The sequence below is a fragment of the Pagrus pagrus genome (assembly GCF_965226575.1).
Source record: "Pagrus pagrus genome assembly, chromosome: 15".
Classification (NCBI taxonomy): Eukaryota; Metazoa; Chordata; class Actinopteri; order Spariformes; family Sparidae; genus Pagrus; species Pagrus pagrus.
Window position 1 is genome coordinate 15,633,111 of NC_140199.1, and position 25,128 is coordinate 15,658,238.

The window sequence follows — 25,128 nt, forward strand, 5'->3', positions numbered from 1 at the left end:
AAATCAATGAAATAGACTTGAAATTTAGAAGAACTGTCCATCTGTAGAGGAAAGTGATGTTAAAACAGAGAAGACTTATCTTTACCGTTTCCTTTCCTCGTCTCATCTGTGGATCTTACAGCCTCATCAGGAGTCCCTCTATTTCTTCTCCGCATCTACTCACTGTAAAACATTTCATACTGTTTTATACTGACTGCTGACGTTCTTAACCTAGACTGTTGTAGGTGTTGGTTTGTTGAGTAGTGTCCTTAATTAATATATGTTAATTGTAATTCATCTTTACTGCAGCAAAATATATTAAAAATTAAAAATGGGACAGAATATTATATTGTCAGTCTTGTCAACTCTAGTGTCCAGTCTACTGTTAACATTGTCATTAAATTGATAAAATGTTTAAAATTTCTGCTGACTGCTTTACTAATCCCCAGCAAATTGTCATCTTTGTTTTTCAGATTGAAATTAATGCAGTGCAAGTTCTGCAAGTTCACCCATATAGTGGCTTTTTCTTGGTAAAGAAAGGGTATCTTAATCTTTAAAAAAAGATCTTGCTCTGTAGGGATCCTTTTCATAATGTTGTCAGACACTGATAATGATATTAGCCTGTCAGTGACACAAAAAGCACTTTCAGTGGACATACCTTGACAGTGGGCCCAAGTTGAAAAATGCCAAATTACCGTTTAAAAGGAGTAAACCTTTGATGTGCAATCAACAGAAAATGTTCTGGATATGGAAGAGGACAGCTGCCTGTATGTTTACTGTACTTCTTATGTCAATTACATTTTGTAATGTTTCATGAATTCTTTGTTTCAGACATCTGACATCACTGCACATCAACAAACTGCAGCATTAAAGGGCCTCCCCTTGTATCTCCGTGACAGTCAGGAGAAGCTCTTCAGGAACTGTCTTGTGAGTGGGTATAAATAGAAATTGTAAATATGTTATTATACTGTATTTATAGTGCTGTATTTAACGTTGACTTCAACCATTACCTCTCTGTCCTCCTTGTTCCCTTCATCTGTCCCGATGTCCAGAGTGTCTTCAACAGTTGTACTGTCCTGGCTATGACTTGATTTAGCCTAATTGATGTCAGTTGATGTGTGTATGGGGGTTAAATTTTTGGTTGTGGGGTATGGGATGGAAAAAGTTAATATGTCAAACTCATAATTAATTCTATTTGGAAAAAAATGTTTATCCAATAATTTGGAGTTATTTTAGAGTAATAGCTTATTCTGATTCACAGTATTTTAATCTAATGTCTTGCAATCCATGTGTTGGTCTTTTCCTGTCTGTCAACACAAGGACACTGACCCAGAAGAGGAGCAGACGAAGGGCCTCATTGTGGGTATCCTCACTGTGTTGGAGGATGATAACAACGCAGCTCCTCAAAGTGTCGTGAGTGTTGCTGTTGTTGTGGAAGAAGAGATTGTCCTTCAAGATCTCCCTGACCTGCCAACTGCTTTTGCTTACCTCTTTGGACTGATCTATGCTCTAAACCTGAAGTACCCAAAAGATCTCAGGTACACGTTTGAAACTGTTCAGAAGGTTTTCATGGAACTTGGTACAGACCTCTCTGCAAGGGTCAGATCCCTCAAAAACAAACTCCTTCAGTGAATCCACAGGTTAACTGATGATGTTGGATCTGAAATGTTGACCTCTAAAAGTTCCCTTCTGTCCAGCCAACACCATGTTAATTTACTCTTGCTGTTACTCACTCTCAACTCTTATGTACCTCGATCTCCAACTCTCTTACATTTATTTTGCACTTTTATTGGGTTTTTCTTAAACATGTTACATGTTAAGATTCAGTGTTTGTAAATTGTCACATAGTATTGAGCAGTTATGACGCTCAGTGACCTTGTTAACAGATTTATTGGATTCATAGCTGTATATCATACTGGTTCTGTATGGTCTTGTATACATGGCTCATGTTTGATATTTTATTCAATGTCAAAGTGTACAAGTATACAATGTAGCACAAGTTGACTGCTAGGACTGGGACAATTGGGTCTCATCAGTTTGCATTTACTTGGCCCTGTTGAAAGGGATTTGATGCTGGTACAGTTTAAATAAATCAAATGTTTTGAATGTATATGTTGCATCTGTAATTATTTATACATTTGATTAGAAGTTATTGGTTACATTATATTACTTATATTACATTGTAAACTATTGCAGTGTTCAATTTTAAATTCCTCTTAAATGATTCTGCTATACTAACTTAACCAAATTTAAGTGGATTCTGTGTAAGAATTCAGAGTTATTACAATGTAAAATTATAAGTTAGTACAATTTACAGGAGAGTTAGCAGAAGTAAGGATTAAAAGTTATTACAATGTAAAATTATAAGTTAGTACAACTTACGGGAGAGTTAGCAGAAGTAAGGATTAAAAGTTATTACAATGTGAAATTATAAGTTAGTACAACTTACGGGAGAGTTGACAAAAATCAGAATTCAGAGTTGAGCAAACTCAAAAGCAAAACTTAAAATATTTAGTTTAATTGCCCAACTTAAAATTTTATCGAAGTTTGTTGCCTTGAAATTAGGAGTTCACCCAACTGTTCTTTTTTTACAGTGTACTGCAACGTGTGGGTTGGTCTATTAAGGAAGTGATTCTAGTTGTGGTCTGGCCGCAGTCAGCTAGCGCTGTAGCTCCGAGGATGGAAAGAAAATCGTTTTATTTCTTTTTTTTTTTTCAACCTATAACTTGAAAACCCAAGTTCCATCAACACACAATGAACTGGCGAAAGTCAATACAACGACTAACTGTAAGTTTTGATTTTCGAAAACTTTTGCAGATGAGTTGAAAATGAAAGGAGTAAAAGTTAAGTCGACATAACTAAACGGGGGTGAAATAAGACAAACAGCGATTAATAGCCTAGAGGAGAACAGTCAATAGCTTTGTTAATTAGGCCTAGGTGAAGGCTATACCGACCACTATCCTGAAGACACTGTTCCTGCAGCTTCCACTGACAACTGAAGCTTGTGATGAGTCTGATTCATTAAATAAAGTCACATGTATTTCTAGCACCAAAAAATACATTCAACGTTATTTACAGGAATCCATCTTGACTGCTGATGCTGTTCATGGCTTCAGGGGGGCTGGTGCCTGTCCCCTCGTAGTTGCCACCATGTCAGACACACAGGCCAGCGGCAAGAAAGAGAGAAAGGTGAAAGGTGAAAGACGCACCAAAAAAATCACTGACCTGTGCTCCAAACCACAATGACACAAACTATATACAAATTTATACATGGGCCCCGGTGCCAGACGCTGCAGGGGTCATCACTAATCCTGCCAGATGCAGAGAATATCGATTGTTTTCATTATTGATTAATCTCCCGATTATTTTTACGATCAGTGGGAAAATTAGTCCAACAGTCCAAACCCCAAAGACAGTCAGTTTGTAAATATATAGAAGTGGTGAGATTTAAGACCTTAATGCACTTACAGTCAAGGTCAAAATTAGTGAGGTTCAGAGTTTCATCTCTGGTCTTCGTTTAGTCTCCCGCTCAGTCAGCTGTCTTATTGACAGCTGCAGGTTTAATATGCAGACACATGGAGGAGGAAGTGGGTCGAGTAGCCAAAATCTGTACTCAAGAAAAAGTGATATCCTTTGCAAATACAAGTGGGTCTTCAAAAGTAGAAGTAAAGATAGTGATCAAAATAACTTCTTAAAGTAGAGTACTAAAGTACTTAAGAATATGACATGAGTTGTGATAAGAAATAAATGCTGTGGATCTGACTGATCTGATTATTTCAACATGCTCTTCTTAAAGATAAAGAGGTGAACGGACATCTGTATTTATGTGTGATAAAAGTCATCATCTCCTGATTAGACACGATGCCACATATACACCAGACCCCTGCCAGAGCTACCGGTAGGAAAGTCAGACTTTTGAGGGCGTGTTTTCAACCTCTGTCTGACAGAAGTCAAAAGTGCACATGCACAGAAGCATCTGCGCTCCGAGGGAAAACCTTCAGGACTGCCCATTCAAAAACACATCATGTCAGGAGCCCAGGACATGAAAATAACAATGGAGGAGGAAAAACGGGGAAAAGACAGAGGTAATGTGATGAATGAGTAGTTTTATTTATTGCAGGTGTTCAGATCCTCTTCTTAGACAAAAGTGGTAAAATCATATAGAAATTATACAAGTACAAGTACAAGGTAAGATAATAATAATAGACTTAACGTAGGCTATGTATTATGAGCAAAATGTAGTTAAAGTATTGTAAGAGACAAAACACTCTTGCTGGTGATGTAACTCATGCGTCTTTTTCCACTGAAGAGACATGACACATTATCGAGGCTGAATCTGTGCCATGGTGCGCGTCTCTGCCACTAGGGGGCTAGCTTTAAATCACAATTACACTTATAGCTATATAAAGGCACATTGCCAGTTGTACTTCACTATCACGGTTGCTTTTTACTTACAACTTACTTTTTGTTCTATTTTTATTTTTATTTCGGCTATGGGAATGTCCTAAAACTGTTTTATTACAAATAAAACACTATGTATAGGCTTAGACCGTCCATCATTTATTTAACGTGCTTCTTTTCTTCCCAAAAGTTAAGAAGAAAGGTTTGCTGGGCAGTGTGTTTGACCGATGGTCCTGCTTGCCCCCTGTTGCGTTAACAATACAGAGACGTGCATCAACAACAGCGAGATCAGATGGAAACGTCAAAAAGTAAAGCAGGAACTAAAAAAGCTTAGAGAGAAAAAGAAGCAGGTATTAGAGGCTCAGGTTTACAAATACAAAAAATAAAACAAAACACACGAAGCGGTAAGATTGGCATTTAATTCATTGTAGGCTACAGCAGCTATGTGTTCGGTTTACAAAACGACCCACTGACAGACAAGTTGTTGATGCGTTTTCCTTCAATGAAATGTGTCCTGGAATACAGGTAGACTTTCCAAACTTTCTTTCCAAAACCTGACTTGACGTCCAGTCACCTGTCATTATAGGACGAGCAGCCAGCAGGTACCACGGTGCTGAAGCTGGTCGGCTGGGCTTTTCCTCTAGACTCTGTAAACCTGTGTATTTAAAAAAAGAAGAAAAGAATGACTGAATAAATCCGAATAATGCAGTGATCTTATTGAAACATTCTGCAGGACTGTCTGAATGCTACAATAATAATAATAATAATAATAATAATAATAATAATAATAATAATAATAATAATTGTGGTTCTACATTAAATGTTGTATGTTGAATGTCCTCTGTAGCCCATAAAATGCTTGTTTAGTACATGATAGGACAACTTTGTTTTTATTTTAGGACATCTTTAGGATTAATGGGATCTTTAATATAAGTAGGGTTATTTACATTTTGTCCCCCCTGAATGGACTGGTTATAGTGAGACAGAGAGACTGAGGTTATAGTGGGACAGAGACTGAGTGGACTGGTTATGATATGAGCTGAGTCAAGCAAAGAAGCAGACTATGGAGGACTTCGTGATGCTCCAGGCTCACTGACTGAAGTTCAGACAGGTGAGTACATTCACTGCGTTGCCAGTGGGCCAACATGGTGTTGTGCATGTGCATGCAGTGCAGTCTGTAAAAACTGTGCAGCTCTTTTTGTTTTAATGTTTGTGTTTGTGGCTGCATCTGCTGTGGAGTTGATATTGTTAACGTTGTCGACTTTGTTGATGTTTTATTCTGCAGTTAAAGTGGCACTTTAGTTCATTTCATTTCTGTTTATCACTTTTTACACATTGTTTTGCAATTGTTCTTATATGAGTAGCAGACAACATGCATCATGTGAGAGGAATGCTCATTTTGTGCATGAATGCTCGGTGTAATCACTCTCACTGTTTGTGTTAACAATGCTGTTGTCTATAATGTGGCTGATTGATCGGGTTTCACCATCAGGAGCTGTTTTTTAATAAAATGTCAACCAGTGGTGACACATACTCCTCTTCTCTCTTCAGATGCACTTTTGAAAGATCTGAATCCCTCCCCTGTCTATACTGGGCCACCTGCAGACACTTTCTCCACCTCAGGAGAGCCCAGCAATGTAGCATCAGGCATCTACAAAGAGGCTGCACGAGTAGAGCAGACTGACTGTAAATCTGTTTTGACTGATGAGGTAAGAACAAAATTTTCCAATTTGAATTATTTACAGGAAATGACTGAATAAAATTCACATTATTAAGTTCTGTTGGTTCCGTTCACTACTTGTAAAGCCTCATCCTAACATGTTTGTGTGTTGTAGCTGTGTGATGTGCCGATCCACCTGAAAGACCACACCTACTACAAAAGAGGGAGAGTCTCTGCACGCAGGGCAAAGACAGCAAGGCAGCCTGGAGACAACAACAAGAGTCCACGCTGCAGGGACGACCAGGTTAGACATTTGATTCTTATATTTTGGAGGATTGAAATGTTTATGGCCCAAATGTTCAACAATGTAACCCTCAAGAACCAGAGAATGAGACAGCTTTACAAAATGGCAAACGAATGGTTGATAATATTTTGATGATTGAATGTTTTGTAGCACAGTACAGGCCTGTTGATCTGCTTATTGGACTGGTTTCTATTACAGCAACTTTCCTGTTCAGTTCACATCAAAGCTTTATTGATTTTCAAATTTCATTTGTATGTAATGTTTTGACTAATTAAAATATAAAACGTCTTGCAGCCAGGTGAAAAATTAAATGAAGCAGTGTCCTGCAGTTCATCTGATGTAGATTTAGTTCCAGTGAGATTATATATCTGTGTTGTTAAAAATAGTTTACTGGAAGCTGACATCCTCTCATCTGTTGTCGACCTTCTTCAGGTGCTCAATGTAAACTCAAAGCTGCAGCACTCTGCTCGTACTGCCCGCCTCACTCAGAAGAGGAAGCGGACCTCTGCGGCCCGTCCTTCCAAACCTTCGGCTGAACATCCAGAGGTGCTGAATCAGGTTCTCACTCGTCCATCCTCCACCTCAGCTGGTGGCAGTCCAGGCTTGAATTTGGTCCCAAGGTCTCGGTCCACCATCCCACCTGATGACCTGCCAGTGGTCTCAAATGTGGCCCCCAGCACCATACCCTCCACTGCTCCACTGCAGCATGGCAGCCCTCAGAAAATCCACAACCTCCCAGTGGAAGAGTACCAGCAAGTCTACCATGAAGTGGTAGATCCAATGCTGAGGTTTGCTTGTGTCAAAAACCACTTATCACATTTTAATTATAAATCTGTCACTAATTTCTTTCATCCATAAGCCTTTTAATCACCTGTACACTAACAGCTCAAAAGTTTGGGGTCACATAGAAATGTTCTTACTTTTGAAATAAAAGCACAATTTTATTTAATCATTAATGGAATATCTACATATGTGTACAGAGGACCATTTCAGCAACCATCACTCCTGTGGTCCAATGGCACATTTTGTTGATTAATCCTCATGTGTCATGTTTAAAGGATAGTGGATCAGTAGAAAACCCTTGTGCTATAATGTCAGTACAGCTGAAAACTGCTGTGCTGATTAAAAAAGCAAACAAATTGTTAGTTAGTTAGATTGGGTTGATCCCAAACTTTTGAGAGGTAGTGTATCCTTCTGATTTAATTTCTCTTTCTTCTGCTCCTCACAGCTACAAGGATGGTCGGGTTCGTCCGTATAGTTTAGAGCTGGGAAGTCGAATCAAACAGAAGCTGTGGGAAAGACTGGATCGTCCCATGATCACTTCATCAGCCAGTGAGGAGGGGCTTGTGCATGTTAAAGTATCATACGGGGTTGGAGTATATCCTCCTCTTTATGACCTTGATACTTCAGGAGAACCACAGCCTGAGAAGCCACCAAAGAAAAGAGCAAATTCATCTGTTTGCATATAAATGAACCACATGTTCATCCATGTAATCACAAGTATCATTATGATTTAGTTTGTCCGTCCAGTCCAGAGCTCAGATGTGTGATGTTTCTTCTTCATAGCACTTTTTATTCCCTGATGTCTTGAATACCGACAGGTTTATATCTAATGTACTGTTTTAAGTAAGACACTGGAGAGAATAATTTGTAACCAAATGACTGATTTAATATTCACACTGCATGTGTTCAGGGAAAATCACAGCACTGAGACAGCCCTCACCAAAGTTGTCAGAGATCCCAGGATCAGCTCTGATGCAACAAGGTCACCCTTCTTGTTCTGCTGAATCTGTGGTCAGAACATTTGAATTGATCAGAAAATTCTTATTAAGTGCTTTCAGAACCGTGTTTGCCTCTCAGACTGTTTTGATTTGGTTCCGCTCACACAGAAAAACAAAGTTTTTTGCTACCAGGTGAGACCATATATGAAAGAAATGGACGTTACCTTCTGGTGTTGCTCAGGGAAGCTGCCTCAGTGCTCTTTTTTTTTTATTGTTCATGCTTCTGTCAGGTGAGATAATCTGCTGGATTTTTCATCTGACACAGAAGTCACGAGCCTGGGCATTATCCTAGACACTGATCAAATGTTAAAATTCACATAAAGATATTGACCAAAACACCTTTTTATCATTCAAGCAATGGACCAAAGATACAGCCGTTCCTAATCGTACAATATGCCAAAAACTTGTTCTTGCATTTATTTCAAATAGATATGATCAATGTAATGCTCTCTTCCCCGGTCTTCCAAGACAATCCATTGATAAACTGCAATTAATTGTGAACTCTGCAGCCAGGCTTTTAACTACAACAAGAAGTAGAGAGCACATTACTCCAGTTTTAGTTTACCTGCGCTGGCTCCCAGTGTCTTTTAGAATTGATTTTAAAGTCCTATTAATTGTTTACAAGGCTCTTATTGGCTTGGGACCGGCCTACGTGACCAACTGTTTGTATTTTTATAATCACTATCAACTTCTTAGAGCCTCTGCTGTCATTATTTAATAAGAAAACCAGCTGCTTAGCCTTCTTAACTATGCAACAAAACTATGTAATGCTATGCACTTCGGTTTGCTTGGTTTTATCACCTGGTGCCGCACTTGTTTTAATGTTTCTGTTATATTTTTTTCTTGTTGACCTGTTGTAAAGCACTTTGACCTGCAGCTCTTGTATGTAAAGTGATAAATAAAAGCGAAAATGATGATGATGATGATGATGATTATTATTATTATAAATAATAATAATTATTATTATTATTATTTTTTTACAGAACTTATTTTATTGTATTTGTGTCTGGATTGTGGGATTTTTTCTTTTTAATTTAATGACATGTTTCCATGGAAATTGTTAGGAGAGCTCTGTCAGTGCACATCCACAAAGTCCTGACAAGAGGCCTAATTTGGCAAGTGGGTGAACCAGGCTTCACTAAATGAACCAAAGGTTTATAAGGTATCAACATTTTACTAGTCTAAGACACTGTCCCATTTTTGTACTATGATGTAGTGTGTTACCACACATTGTTTTAACCCCAGTGAGTATGTAAAATAGTGACAATATTACTGCTTCATGAGTTGATCTTGTAATTCCCATAAGTATCAGAGTACAGCGTATATTCCTGTGTTCACAAGTATTAACTTTTTACAAAAACCTAATTACTTTGATTTAGTTGTCTGCAGCACCTTCCTGTTCCTGTATTGAAGAACTGTTATTAACTTTGGGAGTGACAGATACCACTCCTGTGTTTTTATTTCTGGTGGTAGAGTTACTTTATCAACATTTGAATCACAGATTTTGCATATGGGCTGAGTTATGCAACCCCCTGAAATTATGAACATCCATTGTGTATCAATGCAAGTCAACAGAATGATAAGTCAGTGAGGAGCTTTAGGAAAATTGTATTTCAAATTTGCTGCTGCAGGTTTTTGTCGTCACTAAATGAAATCTTAGGTAAAAACTGTAATAATGCTGAAGGATACGCAGACCTCATCACTGCAGCCACGATCTTCCGTCGCTAGATGCCGCTGTTTTTTGTTTGTTTTTTGGTCTTGCTTTGATGACGTCACATTCGCACAAGTTATGTAGCTCGTGAGCACTTGCAGTTCTTCGCCGGGCGTGGTGGCGCGCGCCTGTAATCCAAGTTACTGGGAGGCTGAGGCTGGCGGATCGTTTGAGCTCAGGAGTTCTGAGCTGCAGCGGACTATGTCGATCGGGTGTCCGCACTAAGTTCGGTATCGATATGGTGCTCCTGGGGGAGCCCGGGACCACCAGGTCGTCTAAGGAGGGGTGCACCGGTCCAGGTCGGAAACGGAGCAGGTCAAAGCCCCCGTGCCGCTCAGTAGTGGGTTCGCGCCTGTGAATAGACGCTGTAGTGCAGCCTGAGTAATACAGCGGGACTCAGTCTTTTTACACTCTTTCTACTCTTCAACTAACTGCTGTCACAACAACAACAACGTGTTTACATGTTACAACAGCTTCATCGCTGCTTCTTTATTGTCTTGTTTCCATGAAAAACCTTCACAAAGTACTTTGTCCTGCAGCGCCTCCACCTGGAGGAGAGGAGCAGTGACACCAACCACAGCACAGAATGTAGTGAAAATACACGAAGAATTATAATCAAATATACACACACTTAACACTGTCTTTATGTGTGTGTGTGTGTGTGTGTGTGTGTGTGTGTAAGAGGCTGTAAAGGTGTTGATGCAGATGAACCTAAAGTGGATGAATAGCACTACAACTATGAGGATGTGAACTAGAGTGAACTGTCCCTTAACACATATTAATGACCTCCAACTATTAATGAAGCCAACAATAACTGCCTTGTGAGACAGCTGCACCATTGTTTATCAGTTGTCTAACTCTGAAACAGCTTCCGGTTCATCTGCATCAACACCTTTACTGCTGAAGTTACACACACACACACACACACACACACACACACACACACACACACACACACACACTGTTGCGGCAATCTGCCTGGAGCTCGACAGCGCGTGCGCGCACGTGGCAGCGGACGCGCGTGCACGTGGCGCCAGGTGCGCCGCTTCAACAGGTGAGAACGATCGGACTAATTAGCAGCGCACGCAATCTCAGAACAATAGGAGACGCTCGGTCATTCGGTTGTGATGCAACGGAGCTGAGGCAGCACAATTATAGTGCCTGTCATTGTTAAATTGAATTTAACATTGATTGTTTGTTATAAGTAGTTTTGAATGTTAACAATCATCATTGTAATTGGCAAAATATTATTTTGACATTTAATTTGTGCTTATTTCAGTTCTTTATCATTCACCTTATGTATCATGAAATGGTCTATTTAATTTGTAAAGAAAATAGGAGCCAATTAGTTTGCTTAAACCCTTATTTGAAAACGGATAAATTAACGGATAGACTAGTAGTTAAAGTATAGAACATTTTGCTTTATTAAATTACCAAGTAAAAAGATTTAATTTATGTATTAAAAAATGAGTTGATTTAAGAAGTAAATGTTCTAAAAAGTAGAACTAAGTTTCTGTTTAAATTCACACATACTTACCTTTACCTTATTAAATGCATTTACCTGAAAATGTGTTAAAATGTACTTACCTTGTGATGGTACTACTGAATTTTTTTCACATTTGTCTTATTCTTTTTGTGTTTAAAGGTTTTTCACCTTCGTTATCAACTTGCTTGTCACTGGCTAAATAAACCAGGGAGAGAGTGAAATCCTGTGTCAGAGTCCTTCCTTTTTCAAGTGTGGGAAGCCAAGCGTTAAAAATACACTTGACACACACATAAAGACAGTGTTAAGTGTGTATATATCTGATTATGATTCCTCGTGTATTTTCACTACATTCTGTGCTGTGGTTGGTGTCACTGCTCCTCTCCTCCAGGTGGAGGCGCTGCAGGACAAAGTACTTTGTGAAGGTTTTTCATGGAAACAAGACAATAAAGAAGCAGCGATGAAGCTGTTGTAACATGTAAACACGTTGTTGTTGTTGTGACAGCAGTTAGTTGAAGAGTAGAAAGAGTGTAAAAAGACTGAGTCCCGCTGTATTACTCAGGCTGCACTACAGCGTCTATTCACAGGCGCGAACCCACTACTGAGCGGCACGGGGGCTTTGACCTGCTCCGTTTCCGACCTGGACCGGTGCACCCCTCCTTAGACGACCTGGTGGTCCCGGGCTCCCCCAGGAGCACCATATCGATACCGAACTTAGTGCGGACACCCGATCGACATAGTCCGCTGCAGCTCAGAACTCCTGAGCTCAAACGATCCTCGAGCCTCAGCCTCCCAGTAACTTGGATTACAGGCGCGCGCCACCACGCCCGGCGAAGACTGAACGTGCTCATCGGCTATTTAACTTGGGTGAACGTGACGTCATCATAACCACTGCGGCATCTAGTGACGGAAGCTCGTCTCTGCAGTCTACACAGCATTATTGCAGTTCTCTCTATCCACTGGTTCAGTTGACTGTGTCCATGAACTGTTTGTTTTTCATTCATGCACTTGTCGATCTTAAGGTGTGCAAAGGGGGGGGGGTGTTTTTTGAGAAAGTCCCTGACATGAACCAGGCCCAAGGTGAGTTGGAGTGGAAAAGGTTTGACATCTTCTTCACCTTCATCTACTTTTCCCTACATTTGAATGTTTGAGCTTCACAATGTATAATGATGTACGTACGTATCTGCTTTCGCTGCGCTCATTGAAAATCCAGTGATTTGTGACATCACAAATAATTTGGAAGCAAATACTGGTCCAATATTAACTTGCAAAAGTGTAGTATAGACACTTGAAGCCTCCAGTGCACATTTACACTGAGAATGGAGTTTACAGTGAAGTAGACACTCCGGTGTCCAGCAGTTTAAATTACAATTAATTGGTGGTATATTTAAACCAGATTTTACTCAGATTAAATTACATTGAACACATTAAATAATACACATAAGCAAAAAAAATGACACATTTTTCAGTTTTATTTTTCCAACATTATGATTATGACAGCAACACAAGAAGACACATTACAGCATGCTCAGACCTCCATTGTGTGGTGAGACCAATGACAAAATTAATTAATCACATAACTACTATGCAACTGTCTGACTCTTGTTTCACAAAGTATTTGACAGCAACAGATACAATTAGAGATTTCCAGTTTATGCAAGAGGTGTAGAGGATGGACAGCCAGACCATATTCACAAGTAGAGCTGCAACTAGCGATTATTTTCATTAGCGATTAATGTGACAATTGTTACCTGACTGACGATTAATTGTTTACTTAATTGTGAAAAATGCTTGGTGAAGTGACAAATTCAAATTGCTTCTTTTGTCCAACCAACTAAAGCCTAAAGACCCTTCATTTACTGTCATAAATGACAAAAGAACCAGCGAATCCTCATATTTAAGAAGCTGGAACCAGCAAATGTTTGACATGTTTGCCTCAAAACGATTCATCAGTTGTCAAAATAGTTGGCAGTTAATTTTCGTTCAATTGTCTGATCCTTTATTCGACTCATTGGTGCAGCTCTGTTCACAAGAATTGACAGCACCGTTAACATGGTCCCAACTGAACATGGACAACAAGACGACAGTGAACACAAACATTTGAACTAGAGCCCGACCGATAAAGGATTTTTAAGGCCGATACCGATACAAATATTAGGTGATTTAAAAATCCGATATTCCGATATATCGGCCGATATATATATATAGAAAAAAATAAATCCAGAAACGCGTAACAAAACATAAACAGATTTCCGTAACATTAGTTATTTGTAGTTATTTATGAGTCCTCACTGAAATAATATGATAATGCAGTTTAAAAATAAACTTGTTTGTTTTATTGTCACAACAGAACAGAGGAACATCAAAATTACTAGCTAAGTCAGTTTCACTCTCGGCTTACACGTAACAGCAGCAAAACTGGACATGGTAGTCACAAATATTGTCATGCTTATTTGAGTTAAGAGAACTGATGGGGATGTTCTTTTAATTGTTATTCAAGCATGGAACGCCAACACTCATAACGCCAACACTCATAACATAGTTGAAGGGTGTTTCATCCGTTTTTATTTTATTTTTTAAATATTCATTTATCGGCCATTATAAATGCAGATACCGATAGTTTGGAAAATGCCTAATATCGGCCGATAATATCGGCCAGCCGATATATCGGTCGGGCTCTAATTTGAACAAAATCTAACTGTTCAAATACTTATATTTCATAATTTCTAAACCTCTGCAGAAGAGTAGATGGTGAGTCCGCAGCAAAACGGAAACGTCGATGGCAGTAATCACCTGAGAAATGACGAGAAATGAAGAGTCAGTTTAATTTCATAGGATTTAACACTGTGTAAACAATGGTGGTAGAAAATAACTAACAAGATAAACAGCTCAGACCTGCTGATGTATCAGAGCAAGTAATGATCATATTTACCATTTTGTATATAAAACATACTATAAAACAATTATTTTTCCATAAAGAAGATATGTATTTAACCAGCGTTGTAAGAACAATAATAATACAGTAGTTAAAACCTCTCAAATCATAAACAATGATTCATAAAAACTGATTTATAACACAAAATGTTCACATTTTCAGCCCGTTTAGAGGGTCACTGAGCAACATTTTAATAAAAAACTTAATCAATTATTATATAATTCCTAGTCATATAGATTTTGTACACATGGACAACAATATATTGCATTTTGTGGGTGAATCTGCTTTACATATGTCAAGAGAGGAATAGGAAAAGAAGCAGTGATGATGAGCTGGTAAGATGGAGAGTAGCAGGTGAAATCCTGACACTGGAAATTCAGTGTTGTAAAATTAAAGTTTTTGCGAGTCACTGTTTTGATGACTTGCAATTTGAATTGACAGACAGAGTTCAGACTCAACTTGGACTTGGAAGTTGAAGACTTGTGGCTTGAATTGCCTTGACCTTATTGAGGACCTTATTTTTCTCTGAGAACAGCTTGTTTATTCAGTTATGGAAAAAAATTAATATTTCTGAGTTTGTATTATCACCTCATTGATATCTCATCTCATCATATAAATATTAAAATTCTGAGTTTTCATTTTGGCTTGACTTGTATCAAATAAAGACTTGACTTGTCCAATAAATAAAAAATGACTTGGTACTTGCTTAAGAGTTGTACCAAATGACGAGTTACATGTTTACAGAAAAGTAGCTGGTACACTTGTAGGACTGACTCCGAAAACTTGAGGAAATGGCTGAAAACTACGGAAGCCCTAAAGGGCCATGCATTCATACATTTTTTTGTGTTTTCCCGTGATAACAAGTTAATTTCATTTGTTTTCTCAAGATCTCGAGTTATTATCTCGAAATAACAACTGCCGTTTTTTGCCGTTTAATTTTCTCGAGATCTCGAGATAACGAAACTTTGTTTTCCCGAGATAACGATATAATTAATTTGAGATCTCGAGATAATGACTGTGATATGATAGGCCTGAGATTATGGAGACGCCTACACACACTTATGTGTATATCATCTGTAATAGAAAGGCATAATGCTATTTTAGCCTGTGTCAGGCCTTGATTGAAAATATATGTGATGGGGTGATCGATATGCTCCTGCTCCTCTGACATTGCTACACTGAATGATGTTTCCTGCAATGATTTAATATACTACACTATTGTTTTGTTTTCTCAAGATCTCGAATTAATTATATCGTTATCTCGGGAAAACAAAGTTTCGTTATCTCGAGATCTCGAGAAAATTATCCCGAAAACGGCAGTTGTTATTTCAAGATAATAACTTGAGATCTCGAGAAAACAAATTAAATTAACTCGTTATCACAGGAAAATGGAGGGAAAGAAATTTATGAATGCATGGCCCTTTCGGGCTTCCGCAGAAAACTAATAACAACAGCATCCCACAAACATGTTTGCTACAGCTGAAGATTACAAATAAATAGGTGACATACAGTGTGCTTATGCACTGAACAGAAAAGATGACCTTTTGTCCAATTCTCGATCTTCAGAGCAAATGCAATTTTAAAATTCTTGTCTTATTTTCAATGTTTTTCTGTGCTCCTGTAAAGCACTTTGAATTGTCCTGTGTCTGAACGGTGATATATAAATAAAAACCTTACCTTCAGAGCATTAAGTAACTGTCCTGTGCAAAACACAACACTTCAAAGAAATAGGGAGGTGTCCCTTTTTTGAATATTTAATGACACTAATGTCACATTTTTTCCTCAAGTCCCCCAGAGTCGTATCATGTTCCTGGTGTGAATCCTAAACTACAACCATAAAGATGCTAGGGGTGCTTGAAGGAGCCAGGATTTCTATGCCCTAATAAATTGGCTGCTTTCATTTAATTTCATATTTTATTAATTTCCTGTTTCAGTCGCTGTGTTTTGCACTTAAGAAGAACTTGGTTCTCCATACCTTTCATTACTTTGACAACATTTTGAAATTCGCTTACTTGAGGATGGCATGGCATCATGTGAAGGGATCCCTGGTGATTCCTTCGCAGCATGAAGGTCCTCTGTTTGGGAAGTAACAGGGATTTCTGCTTTTGAGGCCTCCAACATTGGTTCCTTCTTATTTCTCACGGCCCAGTGCATTGACTGCAAACAGATGACCAGATACATCACCAAGCTTTCTAAGTGATACACGTAACATCGACACCAGAGTAAAGACAATACATACTGTTTTTACGGAGTCATTCAAGGCTTGCCAGTCATGAAATGTAATAGTAACTCCACTTCTTCTCCAAAGGTCGTAGTTTTTTCTTTTGGTTTCACTGCATAAAACCTCTTTGGCTTCTTGCAGCTTTTGGAAATCTGCCACTGCCAGAGAGAAAGAAAAGATCTAAGATGGAACATTAGGCTCACAAAATTAGGAGAATTAAATACCCTCTACTTTGCATACACTTGTCAGCAGCTCTCCATTAACATAATTTGCTTTGAAGTCAAAACATCAGAAAGAGGAATTAATCATGTGTGGGATAATTATGATCATTGAAATTTCACTAAAAAGGTCATAAAAATAAAAAAAGTTGGGTTCACCCTGACTTCTAATCACGATTCTGGCTAAAATATTTCATTAAACATTACTCTTGAGCATCCCTTCAAAGTATTCACATGCGTCACAATAATGGCTCACATATCTACCTGCTCCTGGGTTGTCTAGGTGTTTGTCTGGGTGACATGTCAAGGCTCGGATCTTGTATTCGTTGAGAATCTGCTCGGTCTGCAAGGTAGAAGATTAAATAAACATAGTGTGCTTTTGCAAATCCAAATGTTGATTTAATTCAGGAATAAGTCACTTATTTTGTTTTGAAGGGACATTACTTGCTGTGTTGAAACACGTTCCAATTTGCACACATTTGTGAGGGACTATGAGGCCACCAAACAAATTCAATATCATACTCACAAGGTATTTTATGTATTTTTGAGTATTTTTGGATTTTATGAGTGAGTAGTTCCCATGTCGGTGTGTGTGTGTGAGCTCACCCAGATAACTTCCATTCAATTATGTGGTAATAAAGTATTGAATCTTGAATATATAAGGGAAATATACAAAATGATTTTCAGAGCTGGTCTATGTTATACTGAGTTGAAAATTATCAGTTTATTTTGAGGCCTTCAAATGCATCCCCACCCCACACATTGCTGTTGTTAAGACTATGTAATGTTAATAATATGAATAGACTATAACTTATTATGTTGTAATACGTATTGTTATACGTGTGGACGTGTTAAGGAAGGGATTATTGAAGACAAATGCTGCAGCAACCATCAGACGCTGGATGACGCACGCATAGGTCCTCTGACATCTTTGCTGAAGCATCAACAGGTCTCTGTTGGTTCAGACTAACCTCTGGAGCAGAGTCCATGAATCTTATGGTTGAACAACTGACATGTTCGTACATACACGTGCGTACATACCCCATTTTATGTGACTTTCTACTTCTGAACTCTTCAATCAGAGCGTTTTGATTTGTATATCTAGACAACCATGAGGCTATCACCCAGCAAATAGGCTGATCCTTACAGACGCACAGACCACAACTTACCGACGACAGTTCATCACATCCTAATAAACCGTAGTAATCCTCCAAGTCCTCTGGTTTGCGGTTCAAAACAGCATCCATGAAAATCAGTTTTGTGTTTTGTTTCTGGTAGCGGAGCAGCTTCTGCGATCCTGGATCACCGCTGTTCGGTTCAAGAGTCGCTGATGGGGTCCACCTCGCTGCTGCTGCTGCTGTTGGTCGGTCACTCACTATATTCTCAAAGCTTAACTTTTTTACTATTTGGTCAGCTCGCTTTGCGTGAATAAATGTCCAATGGTTAAAGTAATCAAGGGATATCTCTCCTGACTGACTCCTGGGGAAAAGTCAGCGCTCCCTTTCACTGTATGACGCATGCTGCATTCAAGTGCCGAACTGAAACTCAAACTCAGCTCGAAATTTCCAGCATTCACGGGGTACCAGGCAAAGGCGAAGGCAACGAGAAAACATAATAAATTAGTCTGTGATACAAATGATGCCTTTGATGACTAGGCTACAGGTCGTGTGGCATATGTGGCAAAATTAAAATAATACATTTGCAATAGGCATGCAATTAAGGTTTTCATTAAAATTGCAACGTCTGCATGTAATATAAAAGTTATAAAAGGGATTTATTCACATGGCTCACATGCTGTTATCATAAAGTTTTCCGTGTGCGTTTCATGCATGCTTGTTTGCAGTTATTCCTGAGCGCTCACCTTTGCTAAAAATTACTCCGACAGTTTGAACGCAGCAATATTTTGTTATGGTTTTATGTGATGACGTAAAAAGGGGCGTTCCCGTCCTGACTACTGGTGGAGAACGAGTCACGTGCTCATGCAAATGAGCCAGCTGTCCGAGAGGAAGGATCTGCTCAGCGGCTCTGCGGGCTGAAGATGGCGGACGGAGAGAGCAGTCTCGGAACGGCCTTTTCAGGCGCCTCCGAAATGGAAGAACCAGCCGCGAAAAGGTCGAAAATCAGTCCGTTGACCAACTACGGATTCAAAGTCGCCAAAGCGGACCAGTTACCGGGCCTCCCTGGGGCCACTGGGAGCTGGGAGACGGCGGTGAATTGTGCGCAGCCAGCGGAGAAGGAAGCGAAGCCGGTGATGGCGGTAGAGCAGGCCCCAGCAGCAGCGCTAGGCGGAGACAACAATGGACTGGGAATGCTGGTCTCTGAGTCGCACAAACCAGTAGTGAAACTAGACGACGGCGCTGTGCTCGGGTCAACTGAGGAGGGTGCTGGTATGTAAAGAAGCGGACATTTAACACAACTTCATGTATTTACTCGACTTTGTGGTGAGTGGGCAGTGCTTGTTTTACCAACTTTAACCGGCGAGTTTGAAACAGAAGAGAAGTTAATTGACGCGAGCTAACGTTAAACACAGGGAAGGTGTGTGGGTGTTGAAGTGTGCTGCTTTAACTTTTCTTAAGTTGGCGCTCAAGGGTAAAGAGGAAACTGTCTGTGATATATATTGTTGGGATTTCACGATTTAACTTAACGCTAACTTCTTTTCTCACGACACTGAACTTTGATAGCAACTTAGCATTTGTTAGCCAGTTTACCTCTCCGACCCGCTTACGTTCACTTAATTAGGTTAACTTGAACGCTATCTCATTGACCTTACTGCCATGCATATTAGTTGTGACAGATCTCAGTCGTTATTCGAGATAAACGCCACTTTTCTCTGGTTTTATGAATTACTTTTCCAACTTTCTCTGCTCAGATTTTCTTGGACATGACGATCTCCCCTCCAATGGTCTGGCTGTCACCCCGGACCACATCACCGAGGAAGATGACAGATCCTCCCATGCGAGCTCCAGCGACTGGACTCCTCAACCGCAAATAGGTAACTCCATGAGTTTGAGCAGCATTTGACTGAAACTTGCCTGCTGCAGCTGTTAAGAATCTATGTAGTTTTGAAGGAAAGTGTGAAGCATTAACTTTTAAGGATAGAAGTCATGCTCAGATGTTGATATTCTTGGACAGGTTCCTACAGTTTCATCCAACAGCACATCAGAGAGACTGATCCGAGGACCATTTTGAGGGATCTGCTGCCTGAGACTGTGCTCCCACCGGATTTAGATGACATGACATTGTGGCAGATCATCATCAACATCTCAGAACCTCCAAAAAGAAAGAAGCGGAAGGATATCAACACCTTAGAAGATGTGGTCAGACTACTCCAGGAGAGCAAAAGGATCCTTGTGCTGACTGGTGCTGGGGTATGCATGTACATTAGTATTATGCAGTTGTATTACTTGAATTATCATTGAGTGAACACATACTGTTGTCAGGATGTTTGAATGCGTTTTCTTTTTGTCCTGCAGGTGTCAGTTTCGTGTGGAATACCAGACTTTCGATCCAGAGATGGTATTTATGCGCGACTTGCTGTCGACTTTCCTGATCTTCCAGACCCCCAAGCAATGTTTGACATTGATTACTTCAGAAGGGACCCAAGACCCTTTTTCAAGTTTGCTAAGGTTTGTTCATTGTGTCCACTTGATTTTCTGCAAATCAGTGTTGATGACAACACATAAGAAATGGTTTGATCACCCCCAACTAAGATCCTGGTGTCTGGTGTATGATGTGATAATAAACTTTCCGTATACAATGCATTCAGAACTAAACATGCTCACCTAAACATTAAGTTGGCGTTAAAAGGTCCAGTTCGTGTTGGTTATCCAGAATTTTAAAGTTAACAAGGTTTTAAAAGTTTTCCAGGTGAATGGTAAAGACAAGCCATTACAGGAGTGACATAATTGAATATATCAAGGTTTGGTTTTAGTCCACAAGTTCTGACTATGTCTTTGTTGTTACAGGAGATCTACCCTGGTCAGTTCCAGCCGTCACCCTGTCACCGATTCATATCTATGCTGGATAAGCAGGGGAAGCTGCTGCGCAACTACACACAAAACATTGATACATTAGAACAAGTGGCAGGAGTTCAGCGGATTATCCAGTGTCATGGTAAGTGATACAGTTAAAAGATGGGTCTTGGTTATTTTTCATATAGTTCTTTCCATGAAAAAACATCATTAATAACTTTTTATTTCAGGTTCATTTGCAACTGCGTCCTGTCTCATCTGTAAACACAAAATGGGTTGTGAGGCCATAAGGGAAGACATATTTAACCAGGTATGTGTGCATTACATACTGATCCAAGATTACACATTTACCAGCACTAATGGATACTGCGATTTTATTGAAGTATTTCCCATAGCTCCTGAAGCCTATTACCAGTGTTGCAAAAGAAGTACCCAAGAATCATACTTGAGTAAAAGTAGATTGCATATAAATTTACATTTATGTGTATATACTGTATACTACAGGTCGACCCATTACCGTCTTTGTCAGTTATCCAATATTCAGCATTTTTGTTACTATTGTAATCAATGTTTTGTTTTTTTGTTTTGAATCCAAATTACGATAAAATAAATAAATTTAAACACAGTGGAGTAAAAGTACAATATTTGCTTCCAAATGTAATAGAGTTTAAGTATAAAGCAGCAAAAAATTGTACTTAAGAACAGAACTCGGGCAAATTGCATTTGCAATTACATTCCATCACTGCCTATTATACACACTTTTGTATGTATTAAGCGACACCTGCAACAATGTCAATGATAATGAACAACAAACTGTCCAACAGTAAATATATTCAGAGTTTCATGGTTACTGCGTGAAAATACTCCTTAACAAATCCTGTGTATCTCTTATACTTTGTGTCAGCACTGGTTCCCAAATCTTGAGCAGTACAGGGGTGGGAGGGAAACTAAAGATTGAATTGACCCCTCTCACAGCAGCATAACAAATAACCATTATTAATTGCTGAATTGCATTGCATTATTTGCTAGAATGGAGTCATTGTTATGAAAAAAATTTTTTACTCATGAACTATGAAAAAAAAACTGCAATGCTCTGATGATACGAGGCTGTCAGGATTAGGCTGGAAAGATTTTTTAGATGCAAAAAGATATGCAAAGTTCAAGATGAACAGACCTTTATTAGAAGAAGATATTTATGGTTAGCAGGCGGTTTCGGTGGTCTTGTTTATCCAGATGAGCAGCTGCAGATTTCTGACAACACCAAAAACACCAAAATGATTTGCTAAACTAGATACCACTCGGGTAATGTGCATTGATTTTTTTGTCTTTCTTTATTTTTTGTTATTTGTCATGAGCATGTTAAAAATTTGATTTTTTTTTTTTAGCTTCAGCACAAACTATCACTGTAGTGATACCCCCAGGCAGAGTAATCATAATGAAACATGCCTTTCATAAACTCCTTTCCCATAAGATTTTGCACCATCCGTCCATGTACAATAGATCAGGATGGTGCAGCTGCCTACTTTGAGGACATTGGTTAGTACTGTTAGTACAGTTATTATATACATGCAGCCCCTATCTAAAGAAGAAATTTAACACAAATGTTTTGTTAAAATGCTAATAACATAAATTCGTCCTGCAGGTTGTCCCTCGTTGTTCACGGTGTCCAGGTGATATTCCCCTGGCAATCATGAAACCTGACATCGTCTTCTTTGGAGAGAATCTTCCAGAAATGTTCCACAGAGCCATGAAGCAGGACAAAGACGAGGTGGACCTCTTGATTGTCATTGGCTCCTCACTTAAAGTCCGACCAGTTGCCCTTATCCCAAGTATGTTTTTTTTCTTGTATTGTAATAGCCATGCAATAACCAGTATGTTTCTATTGTTCTTAAAGTAAAGTAAATCCAAACAAACAATACTTACCTGTTTTCTCTTCATCTCATCCAGACTCCATTCCTCATGAAGTGCCTCAGGTCCTGATCAACAGGGAGCAGCTGCCTCACCTCAACTTTGACGTGGAGCTACTTGGCGACTGTGATGTCATTGTCAACGAGCTCTGTCATCGGTTGGGTGCAGACTTTGAGCAGCTCTGCTACAACACTGTAAGACTCAATGAGATCACAGAGAAACCCCCTCGGTTACCAGAACAGCCACCAAGTGAGGCCTTGCCTGCGTCCAGCGATGCAGCTCAGGAGGAGCAGAAGCAACACAGCACAGACTTAGTAACAAAGCCTTCAGAGGAGACAGAAAGTCCGAATGTCACAGAGACCGCTGATAATAATGTAACACCTCCAGAGCCTTGTCCAAATGCTCAGAGTCCCAGGGAAGAGACGGCCGAGTCTTCAGAGTTATCTGCAGAAGACGCACCAAAAGAGGAAGCCGCTGACGTAAAGAGCCAAACCTCTCACCTTGAGTTCCGTAGACGATGCTGGATGAGTCGAATCAACAGAAGTCCAATCAGCAAACGCCTTGAGAGTAAGCTTTAGACCATGGTAGAAAGAACAGCACTCTTTACTACAGTACAATTAACAAATACGTTTTGATTAATTAGATGGTGGGACATGGGTGTGTTAAAACAAAGGTGCTAATCCATTCATCCCATTAATTAAAGATTTTCTCCAGATTTTGATTTCAGCGCAGTAAAATGTCTGTATTTGTTCCCACAGCAGGCCAGTACCTGTTTCAAGCACCAAATCACTATATCTTCCACGGTGCAGAGGTTTACTCTGACTCTGAAGATGAGACTTCGAGCTCTTGTGGAAGTGACAGTGACGAGTCTGAATGCAGCGCAGATGGGGTGGAAGAAGACAGCGAGCCAGAAGAAGCTGGCGCACTAGAAGCTGATGGCGAGACATGCCTCAGAGAAACAATACAACACACTTCGGCCAATGAGGGCACATCAAGTGTGCAGACAGACAATACTTCTGAACAGACTCAGAGCACCACACACCTTTAAATGTAAAGTACCCAGTCGACAAAGCACTAATTGTCTTTTTTATATATATATATATGTTTCGTATATTTTTGACTCATCAACCTTACTATTATTTTTCATAAAGTTGAAATTGCGTTACAACTTTGTGTGAATATGCAGCAAGTTTCTTTTTTTTGTTCTGTGCCCAGTTTGGTCACATGCATTGTGTCTGAAACCTCATACTGTATACTACTTACTAAATAGAATGCAGTAGTGTTTTGTTTTTTAAATTTCTTTCCATGTGCTCATCTCATTTTGCATTCACATTTTCAGAAATGTAGCTGATGCTTTCATCTACTGCGACGTACCACGAATGCAACACTAGATTAAGCTTTAATTCCTAAATTATAGTGATTACAAGCAAAGACATCAATTGTCTCAGTTCATCTTGTGATGTCAGTTGTGGTCTCATGATGTGTTTAGAGTTGGTTCATGTTGCCGTTGGGAAACATGTAAATATGTAAGTCTACTGCCTGCTAAATAGTGGGTACTATGAGTTTCAGACACATACATAAATCTTCAAATGGTTTACTTGAATGCATTGTCTAACTTGCAATATATAAAGTTTAGCTCTGCCCTTTCATGAGGGTCAATGCTAGAAATAAGGAACAGTACTCTTTAATTTTAGACCAAAGAACACTTGATCGACACGCTCCTATGTTGTCTTCAAAAGCTTTGTATGTTTAACCTGTCATTTAAATCTTGAAAAAAAATATAACTATTGACAAGGTGTTTCCTCTGACATGTGGCAGCTACTTTTTATGGTCAAGCCTCTTATTTTTATACTCCGATGCAAGAAATACTCATCTAAGACTAGAGAATAGTTTTTCTCTGTGCAAAGTTATAGTAAGCTGTAAGATTAAGTCATAGACAAACATTCAATGAGTTCACATTGAAAAATGGCACTTTTTTCATCAGCTTTTGTTGCCCATGTCACTTTTCATAGAATATAAAGTTATAACAGTTTCTATGATTATACAGAGGAGTCTGCTGCCTGCCTGTATAGATTTAAGTGTTTGAAAATTGACATATTTGAGCCGATGTGATTGATGGCAAATGTCTACACCAACATAATTCACAATAATTATTTTTTCCAAGGTAATGTTTTGTTTACATTTGGAGGAATTTTTTTTTACATCCTTATAGGTATCTCTTCTGGGGTTCTCAGTAAAAACGAAAAAGAATGAACAGTGACCAGTCATTTTTGTTATTTGATGCATAGTCCAGACAGTTTTTCACCTAACAGCCTCGATGTGATGGTGCAGACGTGAGTATTGCGCCCCCTAGCGCCTGTGAGCGCACCCTGGGCTTTCACAGAGTTTGTGACTAGACTGAGACGGTTTCTGCAAGAGACGACGAGTTTTCCATTACAGTGTTTAATCCTGAGAAATGTCCTCACAAAAGCATTAAGGTAAATAAAGGTGGTATGAAAGTATTAAACCTTATTAGATTGTCGAAGAAGTGTGGAAGACTATCGCTCGGCATTCCTC

General features: G+C 39.2%; 2 protein-coding genes across 3 annotated transcripts; one reads left to right on the forward strand and one right to left on the reverse strand.

Annotated features, from left to right (window-relative positions):
• Positions 1 to 12,773: 12,773 nt before the first annotated feature.
• dnajc12 (DnaJ (Hsp40) homolog, subfamily C, member 12) lies at positions 12,774 to 18,257 on the reverse strand. Of its 2 annotated transcripts, XM_084375262.1 has the most exons (6): positions 17,863 to 18,257; positions 16,958 to 17,036; positions 16,494 to 16,633; positions 16,267 to 16,411; positions 14,001 to 14,112; positions 12,774 to 13,417 (listed from the first exon to the last, which is right to left on the reverse strand). In XM_084375262.1, exons 1-5 carry the CDS (start codon positions 17,938 to 17,940, stop codon positions 14,030 to 14,032), a joined length of 525 nt encoding a protein of 174 aa, XP_084231388.1. In that variant the 5' UTR covers positions 17,941 to 18,257; the 3' UTR covers positions 12,774 to 13,417; positions 14,001 to 14,029. The 2 variants fall into 2 exon arrangements, with proteins under 2 accessions (XP_084231388.1, XP_084231387.1); XM_084375261.1 differs by having other exon boundaries at positions 12,774 to 14,112; positions 17,863 to 18,251.
• Positions 18,258 to 18,672: 415 nt separating this feature from the next.
• Positions 18,673 to 24,393, forward strand: sirt1 (sirtuin 1; the record flags this gene model as incomplete). The annotated part of the gene is given in 10 exon segments (XM_084376602.1): positions 18,673 to 18,700; positions 18,703 to 19,080; positions 19,563 to 19,685; positions 19,826 to 20,061; positions 20,167 to 20,319; positions 20,659 to 20,806; positions 20,895 to 20,974; positions 22,307 to 22,493; positions 22,612 to 23,139; positions 23,331 to 24,393. Coding segments are annotated over 10 exon segments (2,151 nt in total). The 3' UTR covers positions 23,621 to 24,393.
• Between the last annotated feature and the right edge of the window lie 735 nt (positions 24,394 to 25,128).

Coding starts and splice junctions, on each gene's coding strand:
- dnajc12 (XM_084375262.1), bottom strand. CDS start 17,940: ATGGATGCTGTTTTGAACCGCAAACCAGAGGACTTGGAGGATTACTAC. Junction 16,634..16,957: donor CCTAGACAACCCAGGAGCAG/GTAGATATGTGA, acceptor TCTCTCTGGCAG/TGGCAGATTTCCAAAAGCTG. Junction 16,412..16,493: donor TGAATGACTCCGTAAAAACA/GTATGTATTGTC, acceptor ATCTGTTTGCAG/TCAATGCACTGGGCCGTGAG.